The sequence below is a fragment of the Gadus chalcogrammus genome, chromosome 19, assembly GCF_026213295.1.
Source record: "Gadus chalcogrammus isolate NIFS_2021 chromosome 19, NIFS_Gcha_1.0, whole genome shotgun sequence".
In the NCBI taxonomy this organism is placed as follows: domain Eukaryota; kingdom Metazoa; phylum Chordata; class Actinopteri; order Gadiformes; family Gadidae; genus Gadus; species Gadus chalcogrammus.
This window is the reverse complement of record NC_079430.1, coordinates 12,917,616-12,938,848: the sequence shown is the minus strand read 5'-3', so window position 1 is coordinate 12,938,848 and position 21,233 is coordinate 12,917,616. Positions and strand designations below refer to the sequence as shown.

General features: G+C 52.5%; 1 protein-coding gene across 1 annotated transcript; it reads left to right on the top strand.

The window, feature by feature from the left end:
- Nucleotides 1-597: 597 nt before the first annotated feature.
- Nucleotides 598-20,073, top strand: kdm7aa (lysine (K)-specific demethylase 7Aa). Its single transcript, XM_056578228.1, has 17 exons — nt 598-792; nt 7,696-7,781; nt 8,695-8,812; nt 9,117-9,277; nt 11,058-11,199; nt 12,837-13,023; nt 13,624-13,786; nt 14,781-14,868; nt 15,176-15,282; nt 15,708-15,799; nt 16,279-16,380; nt 16,737-16,946; nt 17,458-17,582; nt 17,884-18,157; nt 18,498-18,715; nt 18,989-19,350; nt 19,596-20,073. The coding sequence occupies exons 1-17, from the start codon at nt 695-697 to the stop codon at nt 19,682-19,684; spliced, it is 2,622 nt and encodes an 873-aa protein (XP_056434203.1). The 5' UTR covers nt 598-694; the 3' UTR covers nt 19,685-20,073.
- Nucleotides 20,074-21,233: the final 1,160 nt, after the last annotated feature.

The window sequence follows — 21,233 nt, the reverse complement described above, 5'->3', positions numbered from 1 at the left end:
ACATCTGCAGACAGACAGACATGTGCAGACAGACAGACATCTGCAGCACCGCCACTGTCCGGGTCCCTCGCATGCAAGCAGGCACTGGGGCTTTTCAGTGACAGAGAATCACAGATGGGTGGGGGGATGGGTGCTGTCACAGACCCGTGGTGTGGGTCGGTGGCCCATTGCTATTCAACACAGACACGTAGAGCACGTCGGACACGCGGAGACATACCGGGCTCAACTCTTTAACAAACTAAGTTCTGATGACAAAGAGCAGAAACAAGACCGATAAAGAAATACAATGTTTAATTTACATGTTTGTAAATTTGTGTTGGATATTTGAAGAAAATAAAATGATTTTTTCTTCTGCTCAAATTTTAACTACTAAATGATTTATTGCCAAGTTATAGGCCTACCCTAAAACAAACCTCAAAATATAAATATTTACCAACTGGAGCAAAGTGAATTCTGAAGATATCAGCGTTATTTTGTGAACATTATGAAGTTTGTATTTTTGGAGTAGCTGGAAGCAAGTGAGCTATTTGAAAACGACGCCAGAGCTGGGGTGCCCTCCTTTAATTGTCTGTGCCTACGTTGTACGTGGATGAGGGCCGACTCATGCATCTCCGGCCGCGCTCGGCTGTTTCCGCCCGGGGGAGAGGGAGCCCCTCCCCTCTCCATTCCTGCGTTGTTTGGGGACAGAGGGAAGATGGCGGCGGCCCCGCTGTACTGTGTCTGCCGGCAACCCTACGATGTGAGCCGCTTCATGATCGAGTGCGACATCTGTAAAGACTGGTTCCACGGCAGGTAGGTCCACTGCGGTCCCCTGGAGGGGTAGAGCCCGCTCGGAGGGACTAACACGGGACGTTTCACGGGGAATGCGACGGTCTGCGAGCGGTGTTGACTCCCTAGCTGTGTTAGCTGCTAATGCTAGCTGTCGGTTTAAAGGGTCTGATGACTGACGGCGGAAAGGGGGTTTTACCGACCCACTTTAACCCGGAGCCGGGTCAGTCAGGCGGACCCCCTCTAACCCAGAGGAGGTTTGTCTGACCGACCCGGTTCCAGGTTAAAGTGGGTCTGTCTGACCGAACCGGCTCTGGGGTAAAGTGGGTCCGTCTCACCGACCCGGCTCTGGGTTAGAGTGGGTCCGTCCTACCGACTCGACTCCGGGGGTATAGTGGGTTCGTCTGTCCGACCCGGCTCTGGGTTCGAGTGGGTCCGTCACACCGACCCGGCTCTGGGGTAAAGTGGGTCCGTCCTAGAGACCCGGCTCTGGGTTAGAGTGGGTCCCCGACCCGTCACACAGCGTGGTGATGGTGATGGTGTTGTGTAACGTAATGTTAGGTGATCATAAAGGGTTCCGTGTGTAGTTAGATGTTTGTGGGTCTGTTGGGGTACTGATGTGTGTGTAGTTAGGTTTTTTTTTTGGGGGGGGGGGGGGGGGGGGGGGGCCTGATGTGTGTAGTTTGGTGTTTGTGGGTCCGTCGGGGTGGCTGATGTGTGTCAGTCATGATCACTGATCCAAGCCTGCCTGACTGAGATATGATGGATTTGCATTTAGGTCAGCTTTTGTCTCCTTGATTTAAATAGCATGAACCAGCACGTCGCCATGGGGTTTTTCGTTATCATTTTAGGTGATTTTAAAAACCTCTCTGTATTATGTTATTGATTCAGATTTTGGTTTTAAACTGAGAATCAGTAAAAAAAAAAAACGAACTATAACGTTATGGGTTATTCAATGTGAGGGTAGGCTCCTAACTTCCCCATCAGGGTTAACTTATTTAATGTTTTATTTCGAAAATATTTTATTTTCGACAATAATTAAGTTTCTAGTTAACCTTTATTTCCACACGTTCTTTGAGCTACTATTGTGTTTGAAACGGTGTTTTTTTGGCTCGTTAATCCTCAAAAGACTGGAGGAGAACGGGGAGCTTGTTATGAATAGAGCACTTGATAGACAGCTTGGGCCATTTAAATCCTCTTTCAGCCGAGCCGGCACATGGCGTAGCCCCCTAGCGGCGGGCCGGGTATTATTTAAAGGTACACGACCTGGTTCCTGGTAAACGGCACTCTTTCTCGTCAATATAACAATCAAAATGTGTTCCTGCAGCAGTGGAACGTTTCTGATTTATACATTTGGATACGTCTCATTTATCGATAACCACTCTGGTGGATGTATCCAGGGGTCTGATCGATGGTTCCAACACAATTTATTTTTATTATATTCTCTATAGAGTTGCTTTGTGTTGTCGATGTGTACCCCTGTAGTAAAAGAGAGACTGTTGAATGTACGTCCATGGCCTCGGTATCCAGCGTCACCAGCTACCCACCTGAACCATCATCTCCATAAGTATCCGCGGTTTTGACTCGTGTATGGATGCATCTCCATGATAACCCGCTGTAAACACAATAAGCTGTTTTGCTGTTGTTGAAATTACCGTGTTGCGTAACCACACTCGCTGGGTGAGCCAAGAAACAGGAAGAACGTCCCCACGCATCCAAACATGGGTGTGGAGTCTGAGCCAGAGGACTGTGTCACGTGACAAGGAGCAGGAGAGGACAATCGCTGGAGCTTCCTCTATTGATGACTAATGCACACCGGCATTAACACATCTGCAAGTAGAGCAGCCTGGGTTTGTTTTTAGTGCGGTTCCCACGGGGCTGGCCAGAGAGAGAGGGTGGTTGTGAGGGTGTTTGTGTAACTGGCATTCCTGGTGCTTGCTTGGCACTGTGTGTGTGTGTGTGTGTGTGTGTGTGTGTGCGTGTGCGTGCAGCGGGGGAGATTTACGTCTTGGTGCCGCTGAGCCTGTTTCTGTTTAGTGTCACCTGTCTCTGTTAGCATGTCGCCAACGGCCCAGGCTACCAGCTGGGATAAGACCAAGCAGGCCGGGTACCCCCCGACCAGCTCACTGGAGAACCAATCAGAGGAGCGTGAGAGCATAGAAAAAAATGTGTTCTGTTCATGGTTGGCTTAGTGGTGACTGTTTGCTGTTCTGAAGGTTTGAACTCCAATGTCTCCAGTCTAACCCTAATGGTAGGAATAATAATACTGTCTGTTATGAACAGATGTCATTAACAGATCCCATTCAATTGATCGATCAGAACATGGCGTTTCAGACGTCCAGACCAGAGGCTAGATGGGCCACAGGGTTTCCTTGATTGATTAATTATTGATGATTGATCCCGGCTCGCTCTCGGACCAAGTTCAACCCCCCCATCAGTCAGTGTTGCGGACGGCTAGCCACTCTTCAGAGAGAGGGATGGTCTCTCTCCCTCTGTCTCTCTCTGTGTCTACCTCTGTTTACACAGAGTGGATGGATGGTTGAAGGACATGGGTTTGATCTCTTAAGTGTGTCATGAAGAACAGCTCTGGATGAGGCTTGTTGTCGGTTCATTAGCACGAGGACCTCAGAGTGAAGGCAAGGGGCACTTTGGGACTGTTGGGATGATCAATAACAACTATGTTAACAGTCCTCTATGGATCTACCAGTCTTGTTATACGTAGTAGCCATGCTAATGATGTGTAAAAACGACGCAGTTGGCATGCCCTTGCAGTAGGCTTGAGAAGTGTCACCGTCTCACCAGGATACTGAGAAATACAGACAGTATTTAATAAAAAATGAATATAAAGTTCCACTTTATATTCAGCTTTGGTCCGACATGTTATGAATGCATTTTTTATTATGTAGATATACATTTTTTCCAAGTTTTGATTCGGGATATCTAAATAAATGGTCCAAAATAGAGTATTCGCTGTGGCATTGTGGGTGAGGCTGAAACTATATCAGACTTTTAATTAAAACGAGATCTGGATCCAATCTATGGAAGAAGGGCGGGTGGGTAGGTGTGCCGACGGGCAGGCTCCAGGACGTGTGGAGGTCCCCTGGACACGCTTGGAGGTCCCCGGGATGTGCTCGTGTAGGGACGGAGACTGGCATGGAGATAAACATCCTGCCTACCTCTTCTGTTCATAATGAATTACTAATGTGTTATGACCAGTAGGTCAGGCTTTTTAACCCCTCTTCCTGCAGCAGAAGGCTTAGTCGGTGGATATGGACCTCAACACATGCATGTTGGTTCATTGATTCTTGTGTAGGGTGAGGGTTAGGGTAAGCCCCGTCACCCGTGTCAAACTAGACCTCCCGTCTACTGAAGCGCTAGCTGCCCGCAGAGCGTCCGTCTGCTCAACCTTGCTCAGCGGAGCAGCCTTCATCGATTTAGATCGGAGCCTGTACTTAGAGCGCCACGCGAAGCTGTGGTACTCGGTGTAAACAGGGTGGAACACGACATCACGGACCACTTCACTTTCTGCTGAGCGTGTGAGCAAGCTGCCAGAGGTGAAGATAAAAATAAAAGTGCTCCGCCCTTCCTCTTTGTGCAACAAAACATAACACTCGTGGTCATGTCTGAGAGTGATGGGCAGGAAATGTACACTTGCTTCTGTGGTTTCTTACTGTGTCTGTACCAAGCGTGTAAACCGCTGGAGACGGTGTTATGAGAACGTTTTGAGGTCCTCTCTTTGTGTCCGACTTCTTACCTGCATGCTCCAACACCCCAGATGGGTGCGTTCTCACAGACAATGGTGTCTCACAGAGTGCTACGTGTTGAACAAGCTCCCCTCTCACCCACACAGGAAGGGAGGTGCCCAGAGGACAGGAAGTAGTGGGAGGGAGAGGACTGAGAGGGACAGGGAAATAAGAGAATATGAGGAGGGGAGAGGGGTGGACTGAGGGAGGGACAGACAGAGAGAGGGAGGGAGTGACGGAGGTGGATAATGAGGACCGAGAAAGAGGGTGAGATGAGGACAGAGAAAGAAAGTGGCACAGAGATGGGAAGGTGGGAGGAGAGGGGCGAGGCCAACACTGGCTGGGCGTGGAGAAGCTGAAGGCTCCCTTGTTGTCAGAGACGATGTTTGGCTCGGCAGCGACACGTGGCTCGCTCACTGGGTTAGGAGGTCAGCGCGCACAATGCCAGCTCAATGCGGTCCCCCATTTTGCTAGTACATCGGGATAAATCGCCCGCCAAACGGGATCCCTGTTTAGAGCAGCTCTAACACCTACTGATGGCAACACTGGCGTATTGTGACAGGAGGACACGTCCTTCTTTATCCGCCCAGATGGCGGTGCAGATGGTTGTGGTGGCGCTGCTTTTATCCCCGAGCGTGATGTGACGTTGGTCTCGATTGGATGCGCTACAGCCCCCCCTCACCCGCTCCCCGTCTCCCTACGCTGGCGGTCGGAGGAGAATCGGGACATTGTGTGTGGTGCCCTGGATCGGCCTGCCATGGTGCAGCCCCTCTGTCAGACCCCCGGTGGATGAGGGGGTTGTGCCCGGGTTTGTTAAGATTCTCTCCTTTCTTCCCCTGTGAAGACCGGGTTTCGGTGTGTCCACCCCTTTTCTCCTGTGTGTGTGTGTGTGTGTGTGTGTGTGTGTGTGTGTGTGTGTGTGTGTGTGTGTGTGTGTGTGTGTGTGTGTGTGTGTGTGTGTGTGTGTGTGTGTGTGTGTGTGTGTGTGTGTGTGTGTGTGTGTGCTAAGGTGATTATTGCAGGGGTTTTTCAGAGCACACCTTCCACACTTCTGTGTGTACAGTTAAAAAAAAACATAAAACGATCTCCATCCAGAAAGGCGATCTAGCACTGTTTCAGAAATAATCTCAGCAACAGAGAACAGCAATCTGAAAAATATTTGACCAAGTTGCATTCACCATGGGAAGGTACGTCCGATGCTGTTTGTTTCTTCAGGAGAGGGTCCCCTGATGGGGGCGTTACTAATCACATCGTGCCTGATCCAATCAGGATACTGGGTGTCTGGGCCGGTTTCCCCCGTACAGACTTGACACAATCCCAGAGTCTGCATCATTTTAAAGTTTTCAGTCTCCGTTTTTAGTGATTGTAAAACGAGTTGTCTGCACGCTGGCTGTTAATGTAGCAGAAGTCATCCATTTTATCTTAAAAACGATCACAGAATTTTTTATATTAAGTTATTAACATTAATCATAATCTATCAAACAAAAACGTATTATTATGAATGAGTCCTCAGATGTTCACAGCCAGTGCTCTGTATTGCCGTTTGTCTCGAAGAAGTCTACTTTTTTAACAATGTCCCTCTTCATGATGGACGTGTGTGTGTGTGTGTCTGTGTGGACTTCCTGTGTGTTGGAATGCCGGGGCGGGTCAGCCCGGTCAGAAAACTCATCACTTCCTGCAGAGCTAATGGCTCACAGCCTTTGTGTCCCCTTTTACGACTTCCTGCCGTTCCCCTCAGATCGGAACTGATAGTGGGAGCTGCAGCCTGCTCATCCCCCCCTCCGCTCAGGGCGGTCATACTACCAACCAGCCAAACACCACGTGTGTGTGGCCCACTGTGCACCTGTTGTCCTCAGTGTGTGATTATAGTGTAATGTGCTCAATAGACAGCCCAGGCTGATAGCTAGCTACCCGCTAGCTTGTGGTCGGTACACTTGACAGTAACAAGACGTTCCGTGAAGTTGAACCTAAAGAACAAGGAATAAACATAATCAAAAAGGACACTTGTATGTACTGGAAGACAAACAAGATTTTGAGGTTTCAGTCTCGAACAACAAACAATTGAGCAAACGTTCCCTAGTCCTCATAGTCTGAACCTCCTGAGGTCCCAATGATATGAAGGCAGAACCACGACATGCTGGCTGGAGATTAGAAACATCAGCTCCTCTTGTTGACTTAAAGCGTATTTTTTTTCTTCAATGCAAGCGGAACTGTGTCTGTGTGTGTGTGTGTGTGTGTGTGTGTGTGTGCTTCTTTCTGTTTATCCAACCTGTTCTGTGTTTGTCTATTCAGGTCATTTGAGTCTAACACACTCTGTGCTTGATTTGATTCGTTCCCCTCAGAAGCCAAGATGTTTCCCCGTGGTGAATTAGCTCCCATACGAGACAGTGGCCTGTTACTGTGGCGAGGGTGTGACATCTCCCTCATCCTTCAGTTGTGTGGACTTTAAGTAGCAGACTGGTTTCCTAGCAATGCAGATCTCAGTACCCCATCAGTAGCATTCAGGTACTATTTGGGTGCAAGCTCTTTGTACTCCTGGGGACGTCTTCTGAATTATGAGTATTCCCAATAAGCTGTGCCTGTTCCTCACAACCTCCAACCAAGAGATCTCCATCAGCCAGACCCAGAACTGTGCGGTCTGTTAACACCATCATCACCACCATTCAGTTCAGCCACAATGATCTGTGACTAACTTCAGCATCTTTTGATTAACAACCTACATTACAGCTCAGCCACATGACATGTTGTCAGCATTGGTTCTGTAAACACGCATCATGGTGTGAACCAGTTCGGCCCTCAGCCAAAGGAGTGACTGACCACCGGGCCTTAAGACTCAGTGCTGGGTTCATCTCATGTGTGTTGTGCCTCCAGACCAGTGTGGGCAATGAATCCACTACCAACATGTATAAATGTCTCTCTTAAGGAAAATCAACAGGACTCATTTATTTTTCTGAGTGTAGCAAAAGACAAAATATATTTATTTTTAACTGTGCGCTGTCTGTCTCTGTCTCTGTCTCTCTGTCTCTGTCTCTGTCTCTCTGTCTCTCCCTCTGTCTCTGTCTCTCTCTCTCCCCCCCTCCCTCTCTCTCTCTCTCCCCCCCTCCCTCTCTCTCTCTCCCCCCCTCCCTCTCTCTCTCTCTCCCCCCCTCCCTCTCTCTCTCTCCCCCCCTCCCTCTCTCTCCAGCTGTGTGCAGGTGGAGGAGCACCATGCGGTGGACATCGACGTGTACCACTGTCCCAACTGCGATGTCGTTAACGGACCCTCCCTGAGTGAGTGTCTCTCTGCCTGTCCCTCCCTCTCTCCCATATCTCTGTATCAATCTCTCTTTCTGTCTGTCTCTCCCTGCTCCCGTCTGGCGTGCGCTCTCTCTCTCTCTCTCTCTCTCTCTCTCTCTCTCTCTCTCTCTCTCTCTCTCTCTCTCTCTCTCTCTCTCTCTCTCTCTCTCTCTCTCTCTCTCTCTCTCTCTCTCTCTCTCTCCTCTCTCTCTCTCTCTCTCTCTCTCTCTCTCTCTCTCTCTCTCTCTCTCTCTCTCTCTCTCTCTCTTCCTTTCCCCCCCCCCCCCCCTGTCGCTGCCTCTCTCTCCGTTCCGGTCTCTTCCACAGTTTTCTCTTTCCAAATCAAAACTCCATTCTGCACATCGCCCCCCCCCTCTCCCGTCTCTAATGTCTGGTGATGTGAGCGACTCTGTGCTGAAAGGCTCAGAGTCTCGAGCCGTCTAGGGACCAGGCTGTCCGCCCACTCACAACAGCCGTCTAGCGCTACCTCAGCCTTCACCACGCAGCCAGCCAGCGGAAGACCTACTGGTGTGACACAGTTGTGCTTGGCAATCACCCAGTAACTTAAACATGAAAGCGGTCTGTGCGGCTCACTGAAGACCGACGGCGTGATTCACACGACAGTAGGGATGGCAGAGATATGCGAAAACACAGTAATGATGGAATACAGTGCTGGCTTACCCAACGTCTCGTCCCTGCTATGCAGGACAGGAATTAAACAGAGTTAAAGCTGGTTGAACTATCGGCCGCAGCACAATGCAAGTTGCAGTGGGCCAGCAGAGCGCTCTAGGCTGAGAACCGCTGGTGCCCTTGTAAAGTGGCTGGCCCCTGACTGTGGTGGTGTCGGCCCCTGACTATGGTGGTGTCGGCCCCTGACTGTGTGGCCCCGTGTTTCTGTGCTCCTCAGTGAAGAGACGGACCAACTGGCACCGGCACGACTACACAGAGCCCGACGACGGCAGCAAGCCGGTGCAGGCTGGCACGGCCGTGTTCATCTCCCAGCTGCAGAACAGAAGCTTCGCCAGGTACGCTCGAGAGACGCCTCTCGATATAGAGATACAGAGGGATGTATGGTATAGAGATACAGAGGGATGTATGGTATAGATAAATAGATAGCTGAACGAGGGGCTTCACTGACACTTCAATTATGTTCAATGTGAAAATGAATGCCTCCGCACAAATATCGAATTAATGAAACAAAACAAAAGACTAAATTCAGGCTGTAACAGTGAAGCTTACTGTGTGTGTGTGTGTGTGTGTGTGTGTGTGTGTGTGTGTGTGTGTGTGTGTGTGTGTGTGTGTGTGTGTGTGTGTGTGTGTGTGTGTCAGCGGGGAGGAGGTCCTGGTGAGGATGCCGGGGGAGTCGGTGACCCCCCGCTACCTGGAGAAGCACGGCTTCAGTCAGCCCATCGCCGTCACGGAGATGGAGGGGCTGGGGCTCCGGCTGCCCCCCCCCAGCTTCTCCGTCAGGGACGTGGAGCAGTACGTGGGTAAGGACCCACCCCCGACCAGGACTCCCCCTGGCCGGGACCCCCCTGCTACATGTACAAACACACACACTAATGCACACACACATACATACACACACACACACACACTTATACAAACAAGCACCCTACACCCATCGGCGTCCCAGGTGAGGGCAGGTGGGGTCACCACTCTGTCTCAGAGCAGTTGATCGCAATCGGCCAATCAGAGAGCCATCTGTAGCGTATTGTGAGGAGGAGGAGGTCGTCTTCTTCGCCCACTTATCAGATCAAAGAGCTGTGAGGCGGGGGGGGCGGGGGCGTGACCATGAAGGCTCCCCCGGCGGAAGGGGAGGGAGTCCGGTTACAAGCCGGCCGCTGATGGTTTTATCATTAAGTTCAGATTACAGAGCGATTCTCTCACTCTCTCGCCCGGCGTCCCGTGAGCCTCTCTGGCTGGACGGGGAGCAGGTGCTCTCATTCTGGGTCGGGTTGGGTTACACTTCTTAGTGTCCACACAATGAGAGGGAGGCGAGAGAGCCTGGATGCTGGGGTCTCCTGCCCAGCTTCTGCTCTTCAGCCAGGATGCTCACTAAAGGGGGAGAAACAAACATTCAAACCCAGCCCCCCGTGTGCATGTCCAGCGTGGGGGAGACGGAGAGCCACGGGCAGTAGAACTTGGGTCATGGGAAGCATTGGCCATGCACACCTTTTGTTACCCGAAAAGGGGGGGCGTGTGTGTGTGTGTGTGTGTGTGTGTGTGTGTGTGTGTGTGTGTGTGTGTGTGTGTGTGTGTGTGTGTGTGTGTGTGTGTGTGTGTGTGTGTGTGTGTGTGTGTGTGTGTGTGTGTGTGTGCCTTTAGTCCAGCTGTTGTCTGTCGTCACACGCTGGCCAGCTGGGGGCCAGCGTGCCTTGCAAGGTGTGCGTAGGAGGAGAGGGGGGCCAGCTGTCGGGTTGCCCTCATGCCCCTGGTTCCCTGTCTGGGGGGGTTCACAGCGTGACGCCCCCCCCCCCCCCCACACACACACACAACACACACACGTACACCCTTCCTCCTCTCGTCCTTCAGAAGGGCCGACTCTGGTTTTCAGAATATGATTTTGTTTTTTGTGCATAGACTCAGGCCGTAGATCTGTCATCTGTTAACCCCCCCCCCCCCCCCCCCACTGATGGCAGGACCCCCCAGGGGCCGTCGTTCTGCACGTGTTCAGAGAGGCAGCAGCGGTGGGTCCCTGACCCCCCCCCCCCCCGCCCACGTCCCACTCTTCAGCCAATTAAAACAGATACTGCTGAAGTCTCTGTTCCAGCCCCCTGCCTCCCCCTCCTCTCGGTATTTAAACCAGTCTTCAGTGGTTTGGACGTGGATGCATTGTTATTCTTCAGCCATCTTGGTTTGGCATGGGGGGAGAGTCAAAGGGAAATGGAAGGAAAGTTGATTTGAGAAGCAGCATGTTTGGAAAAAACTGAGTTTGAATCCAAACTGTATGACTTAATATCCTGTCCACTGGTTCTTCCAAAAGTAATATTCCCTCAGCCCATCCTGTTAAACCCAGTAGAAACTCGACAGATTGAGTGTTTTCCATTCATTTCCTGCGTTTCTGCATCGGAATGATTAGCTATCTCTGCATTGAAAATTAAAATAAAATGTTTAAAATAAACTGCCTAGTGATGGTTGTCACGTTCTGATCAAAGGGTCACTCTTCCTTCCTCATTTGATAACTGGTTGGTCCTCACATTGCGATGACCTTTAGCGTTCCTCACTGTGGTGTTACTGGTGTTAATGGTGGCTCCTGCTGGTTCCCAGGGGGCAACAAGGTGATCGACGTGATCGACGTGGCGCGGCAGGCGGACAGCAAGATGAAGCTCAGCGAGTTCATCAAGTATTACACCGGCGACCAGCGGCCCAAAGTCCTGAACCTCATCAGCCTGGAGTTCTCCGACACCCGGTGGGTACACGAGAGGGACACAGAGTACCCCCTGAGCCAGCTGTTCTTTGATCCGCTCTCCGGTTCTGTTGATTTGTGTAATTTCTTCCTCTGCAGAGGTTAAAGGTCATACTGTGTGCAAGGACGTTCACCGCCGCTCCAGAAGAACGTTGGATTGTTTAGATGTGTTTAAACTAGGTTGTTACCAATAAGAGGTCTCTTTTTGTTCTCAGTACGTTGGCAGGATGGAAGAGAGCTCCTGTATCGAGGAACAATTAGAACCATAAACATACAAATAGTCTGTTAAACGTATGAAAGATACCCGTCTCCCTGCTCTCCCCCCCACCTCTCCCTACTCTCCCCCCCCCACCTCTCCCTGCTCTCCCCCCTCCCTCTCCCTGCCCTCCCCCCCTCCCTCTCCCTGCCCTCCCCCCTCCCTCTCTCTGCCCTCCCCCCTCCCTCTCTCTGCCCTCCAATCCCTCTCTCAGCCCTCCCTCTCCCTGCTCGCAAAACCACCCACCCTAAGAAAAAACTTTCATGGGTTTTCTCTACGGAGCGGTAGGGTCTGAGCAATTAGCCCAGATCTCCTCTCACTAGAGAGCTCTACGTGATGACATGGGTTCTAGACCCGTAGCTCTAGAGAGCTCTACGTGATGACGTGGGTTCTAGACCCGTAGCTCTAGAGAGCTCTACGTGATGACATGGGTTCTAGACCCGTAGCTCTAGAGAGCTCTACGTGATGACGTGGGTTCTAGACCCGTAGCTCTAGAGAGCTCTACGTGATGACATGGGTTCTAGACCCGTAGCTCTAGAGAGCTCTACGTGATGACATGGGTTCTAGACCCGTAGCTCTAGAGAGCTCTACGTGATGACATGGTTTCTTAGACCCGTAGCTCTAGAGAGCTCTACGTGATGGCGTGGGTTCTAGACCCGTAGCTCTAGAGAGCTCTACGTGATGACGTGGGTTCTAGACCCGTAGCCTTAGAGAGCTCTACGTGATGACGTGGGTTCTAGACCCGTAGCTCTAGAGAGCTCTACGTGATGACATGGTTTCTTAGACCCGTAGCTCTAGAGAGCTCTACGTGATGGCGTGGGTTCTAGACCCGTAGCTCTAGAGAGCTCTACGTGATGACGTGGGTTCTAGACCCGTAGCCTTAGAGAGCTCTACGTGATGACGTGGGTTCTAGACCCGTAGCCTTAGAGAGCTCTACGTGATGGCGTGGGTTCTAGACCCGTAGCTCTAGAGACCTCTACGTGATGACGTGGGTTCTAGAAACCTATTAAATGATTACTGCAAGGAGGCCAGTGGGAACAGTGAGAGGAACAGTCCCTCGCTCCCAGTCCCTTTAGTTAGCTAACACTAATTAAATACACTAAATAAACATTTCAATACAAAGTTTGCAAAAACTTTGATGGAATGCACAACAAACACTATTATTTAGGTAAAAACAATCATTAATATTATATTTAATGTGTCTATTACAAAGACGTTTAGCATTTGGTACTTTTTTTGGCGGTCTCCCTCTTCTGCCGCTGTGATGACCTCAATAATGTATCCATAAGTCCCTCCACAAGGTGAAAGCATGGAACGTTTTCGGGGCCCCCTTCAGTGCACTAATAACCCCCCCCCCCCCCCCCCCCCCGCTCGTCCCCTCCAGGATGTCTGAGCTGGTGGTGGTCCCGGACGTGGCCCAGAAGATGTCCTGGGTGGAGAACTACTGGCCTGACGACTCGTTCTTCCCCAAGCCCTTCGTGCAGAAGTACTGCCTGATGGGAGTGAAGGGCTGCTACACGGACTTCCACATCGACTTCGGGGGCACCTCCGTGTGGTACCACGTGCTCTGGGTACGAGGAGGAGGGGGGTCTCTGGGGGTCCTCGTGTGTAGTCATGGTTACGCCCTCTCACAGGGAGAAACGCCAGTGTTGGCTATCTGTACTGTGCATTGTTTACTCGTGTATCGTGGAGATGTCGCGTCAGCCTCGTTATCTGTATCTTCATGTGACGTGCCACACGTAAAGATAGGCTGTTGGTGTCTTCCATGGCTGCGCGTACGTTAAGGCGTGAAGATAGGTCGGGAAGATAGTATAGATAGGGGGGTGGTATCTTCTCGTAGCGTTGAGTGCTGAGGCCCGCGCCTGGTAGCCCGGTGCCTTCCTCTAGCGCTGAGAGATGTCTTCTAAAGCATTCCCTCTGAGGTCAGCCCTGGTCCTCACCCCCCTCTGACTGACAGGGCTGGGGGGGGAGCTGGGGGGCCAAGGGGGGGGTTGTTTTCATACAGAACCGCTGGCTGGCCTGCAGTGTGTCTGAGGAGCAGTGACCCGGAGCGACCCGACCGTATTAACACCAACTCCCCTCCATCTTCCTCCTCGTCTCTCAATCTCTGTTTCTCTCTTCTTTCTCTTGTCCTCTCTCGCTCTTTCCCTCTGTCTGTCACTCGCCCACAGGGGGAGAAGATCTTCTACCTGATCCCGCCCACTGTGGCCAACCTCGCACTGTACGAGGCGTGGAGCTCCTCGACCAATCAGAGTGAGGTGTTCTTTGGGGACAAAGTGGACAAGTGCTACAAGTGTGTGGTTCCCCAGGGGACCACCCTCCTCATCCCCACAGGTACACACACACACACACACACACACACACACACACACACACACACACACACACACACACACACACACACACACACACACACACACACACACACACACACACACACACACACACACACACACACACACAGGAAACAAAAGGGGTGTGTGCTCTTTCTTGACAACGTCTTGGCTCTTTGGTCCGGACGTCATCCAGGGTGACAGTTAATCCGTCACCCGGGGGGGGGGGGGGGGGGGGGGTTAGGGTCCAGGCTCCACATCCATCCATCACGCCTCACCCTCCCTGACAAAGGCCCCCCCCACTCCATTGTCCTCCCCCAGAGTTGGCAGAGGTGGGGGTGAAGACTTTAGGACCAGGGGTCACTAGGAGCCAGCCAGCCAGCCATGTCCACATACCCCCCCCCCCATGGCTCTGGTTCTGTTAGTCTCTCTGGTTCATCTGAGGGGACGGCCGTCATTATAGGGGCTGCCCTATCTCCTCGAACTCTGCAGAGGGAGTAGATTTGAAAGTTCTGGGATGAACCCCGGCTTCCCCAAGAGACTCATGACTCACTTGTTAAAGGTACAACTAGATTCGACATTACCGCCCAACTGACCCCCCCAAAACCCCTTCTACGCACTTAAAAATTGTACTTAACATTGTGTAGCATCTTAGCTTTGTTGTATACAGGGAATGGGTTAACCTAGCTAATGTGAGTGCTTGGCACTTCGTTTCGATGAACATCCTAACTGTACTGACAGCAATACAGTTGTTTCTCTTTCTTCTTACAAGTGTACAGCGTCATTTTTAAGCGTCTGCTTAATGCCCTGAATGTAAATGAATCATCGTTGGTCTGGCCGTGTCTTTACGACCACACTTGGGGGGGGGGGGGGGGGGGGGTTATATGTTTTAGTGTGCATGTTGCATGTAGAGTTTGAACTCGCATACTGATGGCTCTGAAATTGAGGCCGATTGTGTGAGTTAACTCTGCTCTGTCCTCTGCTGCCCCCTGCAGGATGGATCCATGCTGTTCTTACCTCTCAAGACTGTATGGCCTTCGGAGGCAACTTCCTCCACAACCTCAATATCGGCATGCAGCTCAGGTACACAGACCCCGCAGAACGGAACCAGACTGGTGCTTTAAGGATGAGCCTCATGGGGCTTGTGTAGTGAAATAAAAATGGTCTTGTTGTGTATGCCAGGTGTCGTGTGAGCTGTATCGGGATTGCATGTGTGTAAACCAGGTTTTGTTTGAACTGTAACTTGATTGGCTGTGTGTATGCCAGGTGTTGTTTCAGCTGTACCGTGATTGGTCGCGTGTATGCCAGGTGTTGTGTGAGCTGTATCGGGATTGGCTGTGTGTAAGCCAGGTGTTGTGTGAGCTGTAACATGATTGGCTGTGTGCTCCAGGTGTTATGAGATGGAGAGGCGTCTCAAAACCCCCGACCTCTTCAAGTTCCCCTACTTCGAGGCCATCTGCTGGTACGTCGCCAAGAACCTACTGGAGACGCTGAAAGGTGCGTTGGTTTCCATCTTCTTCTTCTTCTAGTTTGTGTCTCAGTCCTAGCGTGTGACACAGCCCTGACGAATCAGAAATTAGGTTGAAGAGGGAAGGGATGGGCATAGTGGTAATGGGGTTTAACTCCCAATACCCCTAACCCTATTTCTGGGTTCCAAACCCAATTACAGCAGTCTACCTGTAGGTTTCATAGAGCAAGATGTCCCTAACCTCTACCTTAAACTTTTCAAACTCTAGTAATAATAATCCACTTTCTATGGAAAGCCTCGTTAAGAAGTCTACACTGTGTGCAGTCCAAGTTAAAACAAAACAGTCTTACCCATTATATAAATACAACATGAGACTGTGTTCATATGATGGTAGGAGTGTAATCTGTAACCCTTCAGGTGTTCATTAGAAAATAACCACTTTGTCTGTTCTCAGAGCTTCGAGAGGACAGCCGCCCCCCCCAAACCTACCTGGTGGAGGGGGTGAAAGCCCTGATCGGGGCCCTGAAGACCTGGCTCAAGAGAGAGGTGAGGGGGTCGAGACCCACAGACCATCTGTGACCAACTGCTCCAGTCTGTACTTCCCCCCAGTGGTTGGTCAGAGAAGTGTTGTTATAATGGAGGCCTACTCTGGTAGGGTTTACCACTTCATTCTTCCACCTCATCCAGCTTCAGCCGGATATTAAATGTTCTGGCGTCATTCCCTCTTACCCAGTAGCCAAGTTTACAAAGCGTAGCCCTTTTTAGTGGCGATATACTATGTACTTTGGCTATGACGTTGGTGGCCAAAACCCAAGAAAGAGGCGTAGGGAAGAAAAGGTGAATGAGGACTGAGTCCTTTTTCTCTGTGGACTGAGTCCTGTTTCTCTGTGGTGTGACTCTGGTTTCACTGTGGTGTGACTCTGGTTTCACTGTGGTGTGACTCTGGTTTCACTGTGGTGTGACTCTGGTTTCACTGTAGTGTGAATCTGATTTCTCTGTGGTGTGACCTTGGTTGTTGTGTGCAGGTGACGGAGCCCACCAGCGAGGTGCCGGACCACATCAGGCCGAACCACCTCATCAAAGAGCTGACCAAAGAAGTCCGCTACCTGGAGGTAAGGGAGCAGCAACCGGCCAATCAGGACCCAGTTTGCGGTCAGGCGGTGTATCAAAAGACTAGTTTCGACAGTTACGGGGCCGAAAGGGGCTTTAATGAAGCAGCAGCCATGACAGCCTGTTAGTGACAAACATCTAAAAAAACTAGACTAGATGTAAACCAGTGTTCCCGTGTCCCTCTAAGGTTCCTCATAGCCACTCTCTGTGGTGAGTCTCCATGTGGTCTCCAGTAGGCTCCTGTTCTGAGTTCTGCTCCCCTGGTCTGTAGGAGGAGCCCGGGGGCGTGGCCGTGAAGCCGGCGAAGCCCCCGGTGTGCGTGGTCGCGGCGACCGCGCCGGCGGTGGTGGCGGCGGCGGCGGGCGGCGCGGCCGGCTCCGGCGGGGGTCCGGGGGCGGGCGGGGGGTCCCCGGCGGGACGCTCGCCCCTGGAGAGGCTGTGCCAGGCGAGGCGCGCCCGGCGGGCCGCCCGCAAGCTGAGGGAGCAGCAGAGGCTCGCCCCCAAGGCCTCGTCCAACCTGGACGTCCTGGAGAGGCACACCCGCGAGGTGCTGAGGAGGCTGGAGGTGGGGCCCCTGGAGGAGGTGAGTCACCGCTGCCATGGCAACGCCAGGATGATCCCACGCCAGAGCCGTTCGGATATAGCCTCCTGGTTTGTAAAGACGAGTGAAAGATTTAAACTTGGAAGGAATGACGTGCATGTGGAGGGTGGTAGGAACCCTATTTGGGCTCATTTAGAAGCACTCTCTGATTTTAAAGTACCAGTACTGATACGGTGTTGATAAGCCACGCTGGTCCGGTGATCTATGCTCATGATGCTGTTCAGCTGTTTATACCTTAAGCCACAGGCTGCAGACAGACAGACAGGAATAGAAGCATCCTGTCTGCCTGCACACAGACCGCAGTAGACTGCAAACGCAGGACCAGATGCAGTCCTGTCTGTCTGGCTGCGTGCAGACAGACAGACAGGAAGGACAGAGTAAAGGCAGTCCTGCCTCTCTGCACCCAGCCAGCAGTAGGCTGCAGACAGACAGGGCTAGAGGCAGGCAGACAGACTATAACGGTGTGCCCCCCCCCCCCCCCCCCCCCCCCCAGGACCCGGCCTTCTGCTCCACGGTCCACGGGAAGCTGAACAAGGTGTCCACGGCCTCGGCCGCTGCGCTCGAGTTCCTGGAGGACAACCACCTGAGGCTCACTCTGGTGAACGGACGCATCATCCGGTGAGACGCCTGAAGTAGCCAGACGGAGCAACGGCCGGATGAGCCGCAGCCTGAACCCTGAACCCCCACTGCTCCCGACGAGTTGGCTGTCGCCTTGCACGGTTGACCCCGACCGTCGGCGTGTGAATGTGTGTGCATGAATGGGTGAAGGTCAGGCAGTGTTGTGCAGCGCTTTGAGTGGCCACTGGTTAGCAAAGCGCTGTATGAATGCAGTCCATTTACCACACACCCCTGGCTAACCCTGGCTAACCCTGGCTAACCCTGGCTAACCCTGGCTAACCCTGGCCCGTGTGTCCTGCAGGGACGTGCGGCGGCTGAGCGCGGGCGGCAGTCCCATCAAGGCGGAGCAGGGGAGTCCCTCGGAGGCTTGGCAGGGGCCCCAGAGCGCCGGAGGCCCGGCCAAGGACCAGAGACCCCAGGGGGGCCGCCCGGAGCCTCACAGCCCAGGAGAGAAGAGGTTTTGTGATCCGTCCGCGGGGGCGGAGCCAAGGGGCCCAGTGGCGCTCGGGGGCGGGGCCTCGGAACATTCCAGCGGCCGATCAGACGGCGACTCGGACAGCGACTCCCCACCCCAGGTATGCCCCCCCCCCCCCCCCCCCCGGTACCGCCTCATCCCCCACAATGCTCCTGGGACTGAGACTGGTTTTAAAACCTTTGATTTAGGTCCTTAGCTTCCTCAGACCATCAACCAATCAGGGCTTTGCTTCCGGGGGGGAGGGGGAAATCGGGCATAAATGTCGGGATTCTCATGGTGTAGCGTGAGCCAGCATTAGATCGTTGTGTTCCGCTGTTCTTCAATCAGACCCCGAGATGCCCTCTCTGAGAAGAAGTGTGTTAATGCCGGATGAGGTCCCACCTCGTGATGCAACACGGGGGGCCGTCTCTCACCTCGTCTCCCTTTCTGTCCCCGTCCAGCAGAAAGCATTATCCTCGTCTTCGTCATCTCCTTCCTCGATGTCGTCGTCGTCCTCCTCCTCCTCTTCCTCCTCTTCGTCTTCCTCCTCTTCGTCCTCCTCTGAGGAGGAGGACTCGGGATCCCTGGAGGGGGGGGGCCAGCAGGGCTCAGGGCACACCATCGAGCTGGACCCCCATGGTGTCCAGACACTCAGGAACAAACACAGACCACTCAAACGGTGAGACGCTCCCCCCGACACAGCCACGTGTCCACCCCCACCACACCTCCCCTAACCACAACACCACCACCTCCGACGGGGGAACTGAGTGGGGCTCCAGTCCGTTCCGTTCCAGAGCGCTTCATCACTTCTCAGTTCACTCATTCAGAGCCGCATCCCACACAATGTGCTCACTGTGTGTGTGTGTGTGTGTGTGTGTGTGTGTGTGTGTGTGTGTGTGTGTGTGTGTGTGTGTGTGTGTGTGTGTGTGTGTGTGTGTGTGTGTGTCCTCAGAGAACGTCCTACCTCACCCAGCACAGCAGAGGCCATCCAGGGCATGCTGTCCATGGCCGGCCTCCTGTGCCCCTCGGACCCCCAGAAGGAGGGCCATGGGCCCCCGGAGCCCTGGTGGTCCGGGCCCGAGGGCCCCCCCATGCCGACGCCGGCGGGGGGGCCGCCGCACCTCCACCCTCGTCTCCACGGCGACGCGAAGAGCCCCATGGACAGCCAGGGGAACAGCAGCAGCGAGGCCTGGGACCACCGAGGTCCGGAGACGGACACCTACCAGTACTGTGACCCCTCCATGTCCCCCCCGCTGCACCCCTCCAAGAGGCCCGCCCCCAACCCCCCGCCCATCAGCAACCAGGCCACCAAAGGTTCGGACCACCCCCTTCATACTTTGATCCTTACTCGGCAGTATTGCTCGCGTCGGCCGTGCACTGTGGGTCGTACGGTGTTGGGTTCCATCCCCTCCTCACCTGAGACCTGGAGCAGCATGCCCCCCCGCTCCTTAACAGGCTCCCTGAAGTCCCTTTGAGAGGAGGCGCTGTGTGACGCCTGCCGTCGGTGTGATGCGAGTATGAATGAACCATCTCTATATTCATGTTGTGTTTCCTTGCAGGCAAGCGGCCGAAGAAGGGCATGGCGACGGCCAAGCAGCGCCTCAGCAAGATCCTGAAGATCAGCCGGCACAGCCGCGTCTTTGTGTAGCGCCGGGGGGCCCGGGCCCCGGGGCCCGGCCCAGCGTGTGTGAGGGTGTTGACGGTGTGAATGAGCGGGAGAGTGTGGCTCCCAAGCAGACGGGCCCGGGGTCTCGGTTTGTGCGTTTTGGTAACCCGGAGTCGTACGTCGTGCAGTGGAAGCAAAATCTTAAAGAAACGCAAAGAAAGGCAAAAAAAATAATAAATCAAACAGCCTGGCAAAGATGTGCACCTCCCCTGTGCACGCTCACGTGCACGCCTAGGAGACAGGGTATTGGACTCACGCGTTCCGCATCGCACGGCTTCACTCTTTGCACAAAATTAGAAAAACGCAAAAAATAAAAATCCACAAAGCTGGGAGGAGAATGGAGGACCGGCTGTTGCCACGGGAGACGGCCGATAGCGGGGGGTGGGGGGGGGGGTTCCTCTTTCGGGGGGGTTGGGGTCCCTCTGTGCCCCCACCCCTGCTGACCCAGGGTGCTGAGGACGGAGATGAAGCGAAATCTTAAGATGGTGCTCATTGTTTAGTACTTTTTGTTTTGCTCCCCCTCTTACCTCTCCTCCTGCTCCTCCTCCAATCAAGATCCCTTTATCTCAATTACACCAGCAATAAAGACTTTGATGGGGAGAACAGAGAGGCATATCTTTCAAGCCCCTTCAGATTAGGGCCCGACCGATTCATCGGCCTGCCGATTTAATCGGCCGATTATAGCCTTTTTAAAAAAAATCAACATCTGCCAAAAAGACGCCGATTACAACCGATTATTATTATTTATTTTTTTATTATTATTATTATTTTTTTTTTTAAATGTTATTGCGCTTAGTATCCTGCAGATTGCGCTCCTACTCGCCTTGCTAACTAACAACTTTAGCTGGAGTAAAAAAGAGGAGATTGAATTTTACCGTACAACATGAAAGCACGCTCGCTCAGGCAGCTGCTCGCTCACCTCACCAATGTACACAAGACGTTGTTTGAGCATGTTGTGCCTGTTTTTCTTTAGGTCCCAGGCCATGTTCATTTGTTATACTGTAGACTAAACGGTGAGACCATACTGCTCAGCACGCACGTGTTAGTCACTGCTCACGAGCGCAGCACATTGGGAGTTATTTATTTTACATTTTACATTACACTCATTTTTGACTGTAAATGTATTCTAAAACACTCAAAGGTTCTGCATTCAATTCATATATTCGTCAAAAGTGTTTAAAGTATATTTAAGGTATCAAAAACTACGTTTTATAGGCTTTTTTTTGTTTCGTTTTTAATCGGCCGATTAAATCGTAATCGTAATTTTTCTCTGAAAATAATTGGCATCGGCACTCAAAAATCAATATCGGTCGGGCCCTACTTCAGATATTATCCATGGTCCATATGAGTGATTTACACTAGAGTGTCCCCAAATGGATCAATCAGGTGACCCTTAGTACAGAGCTGTGTGGAACCTCCCCCCTGGTGTGGATCCTCCCCCCTGGTGGACTATGGGTAATGTAGTTCACGGGCTGAAAGCACTGCCTCTAGTGAAATTAGAGTAGGAACATTTAAAGAGTCTCTTGAAATG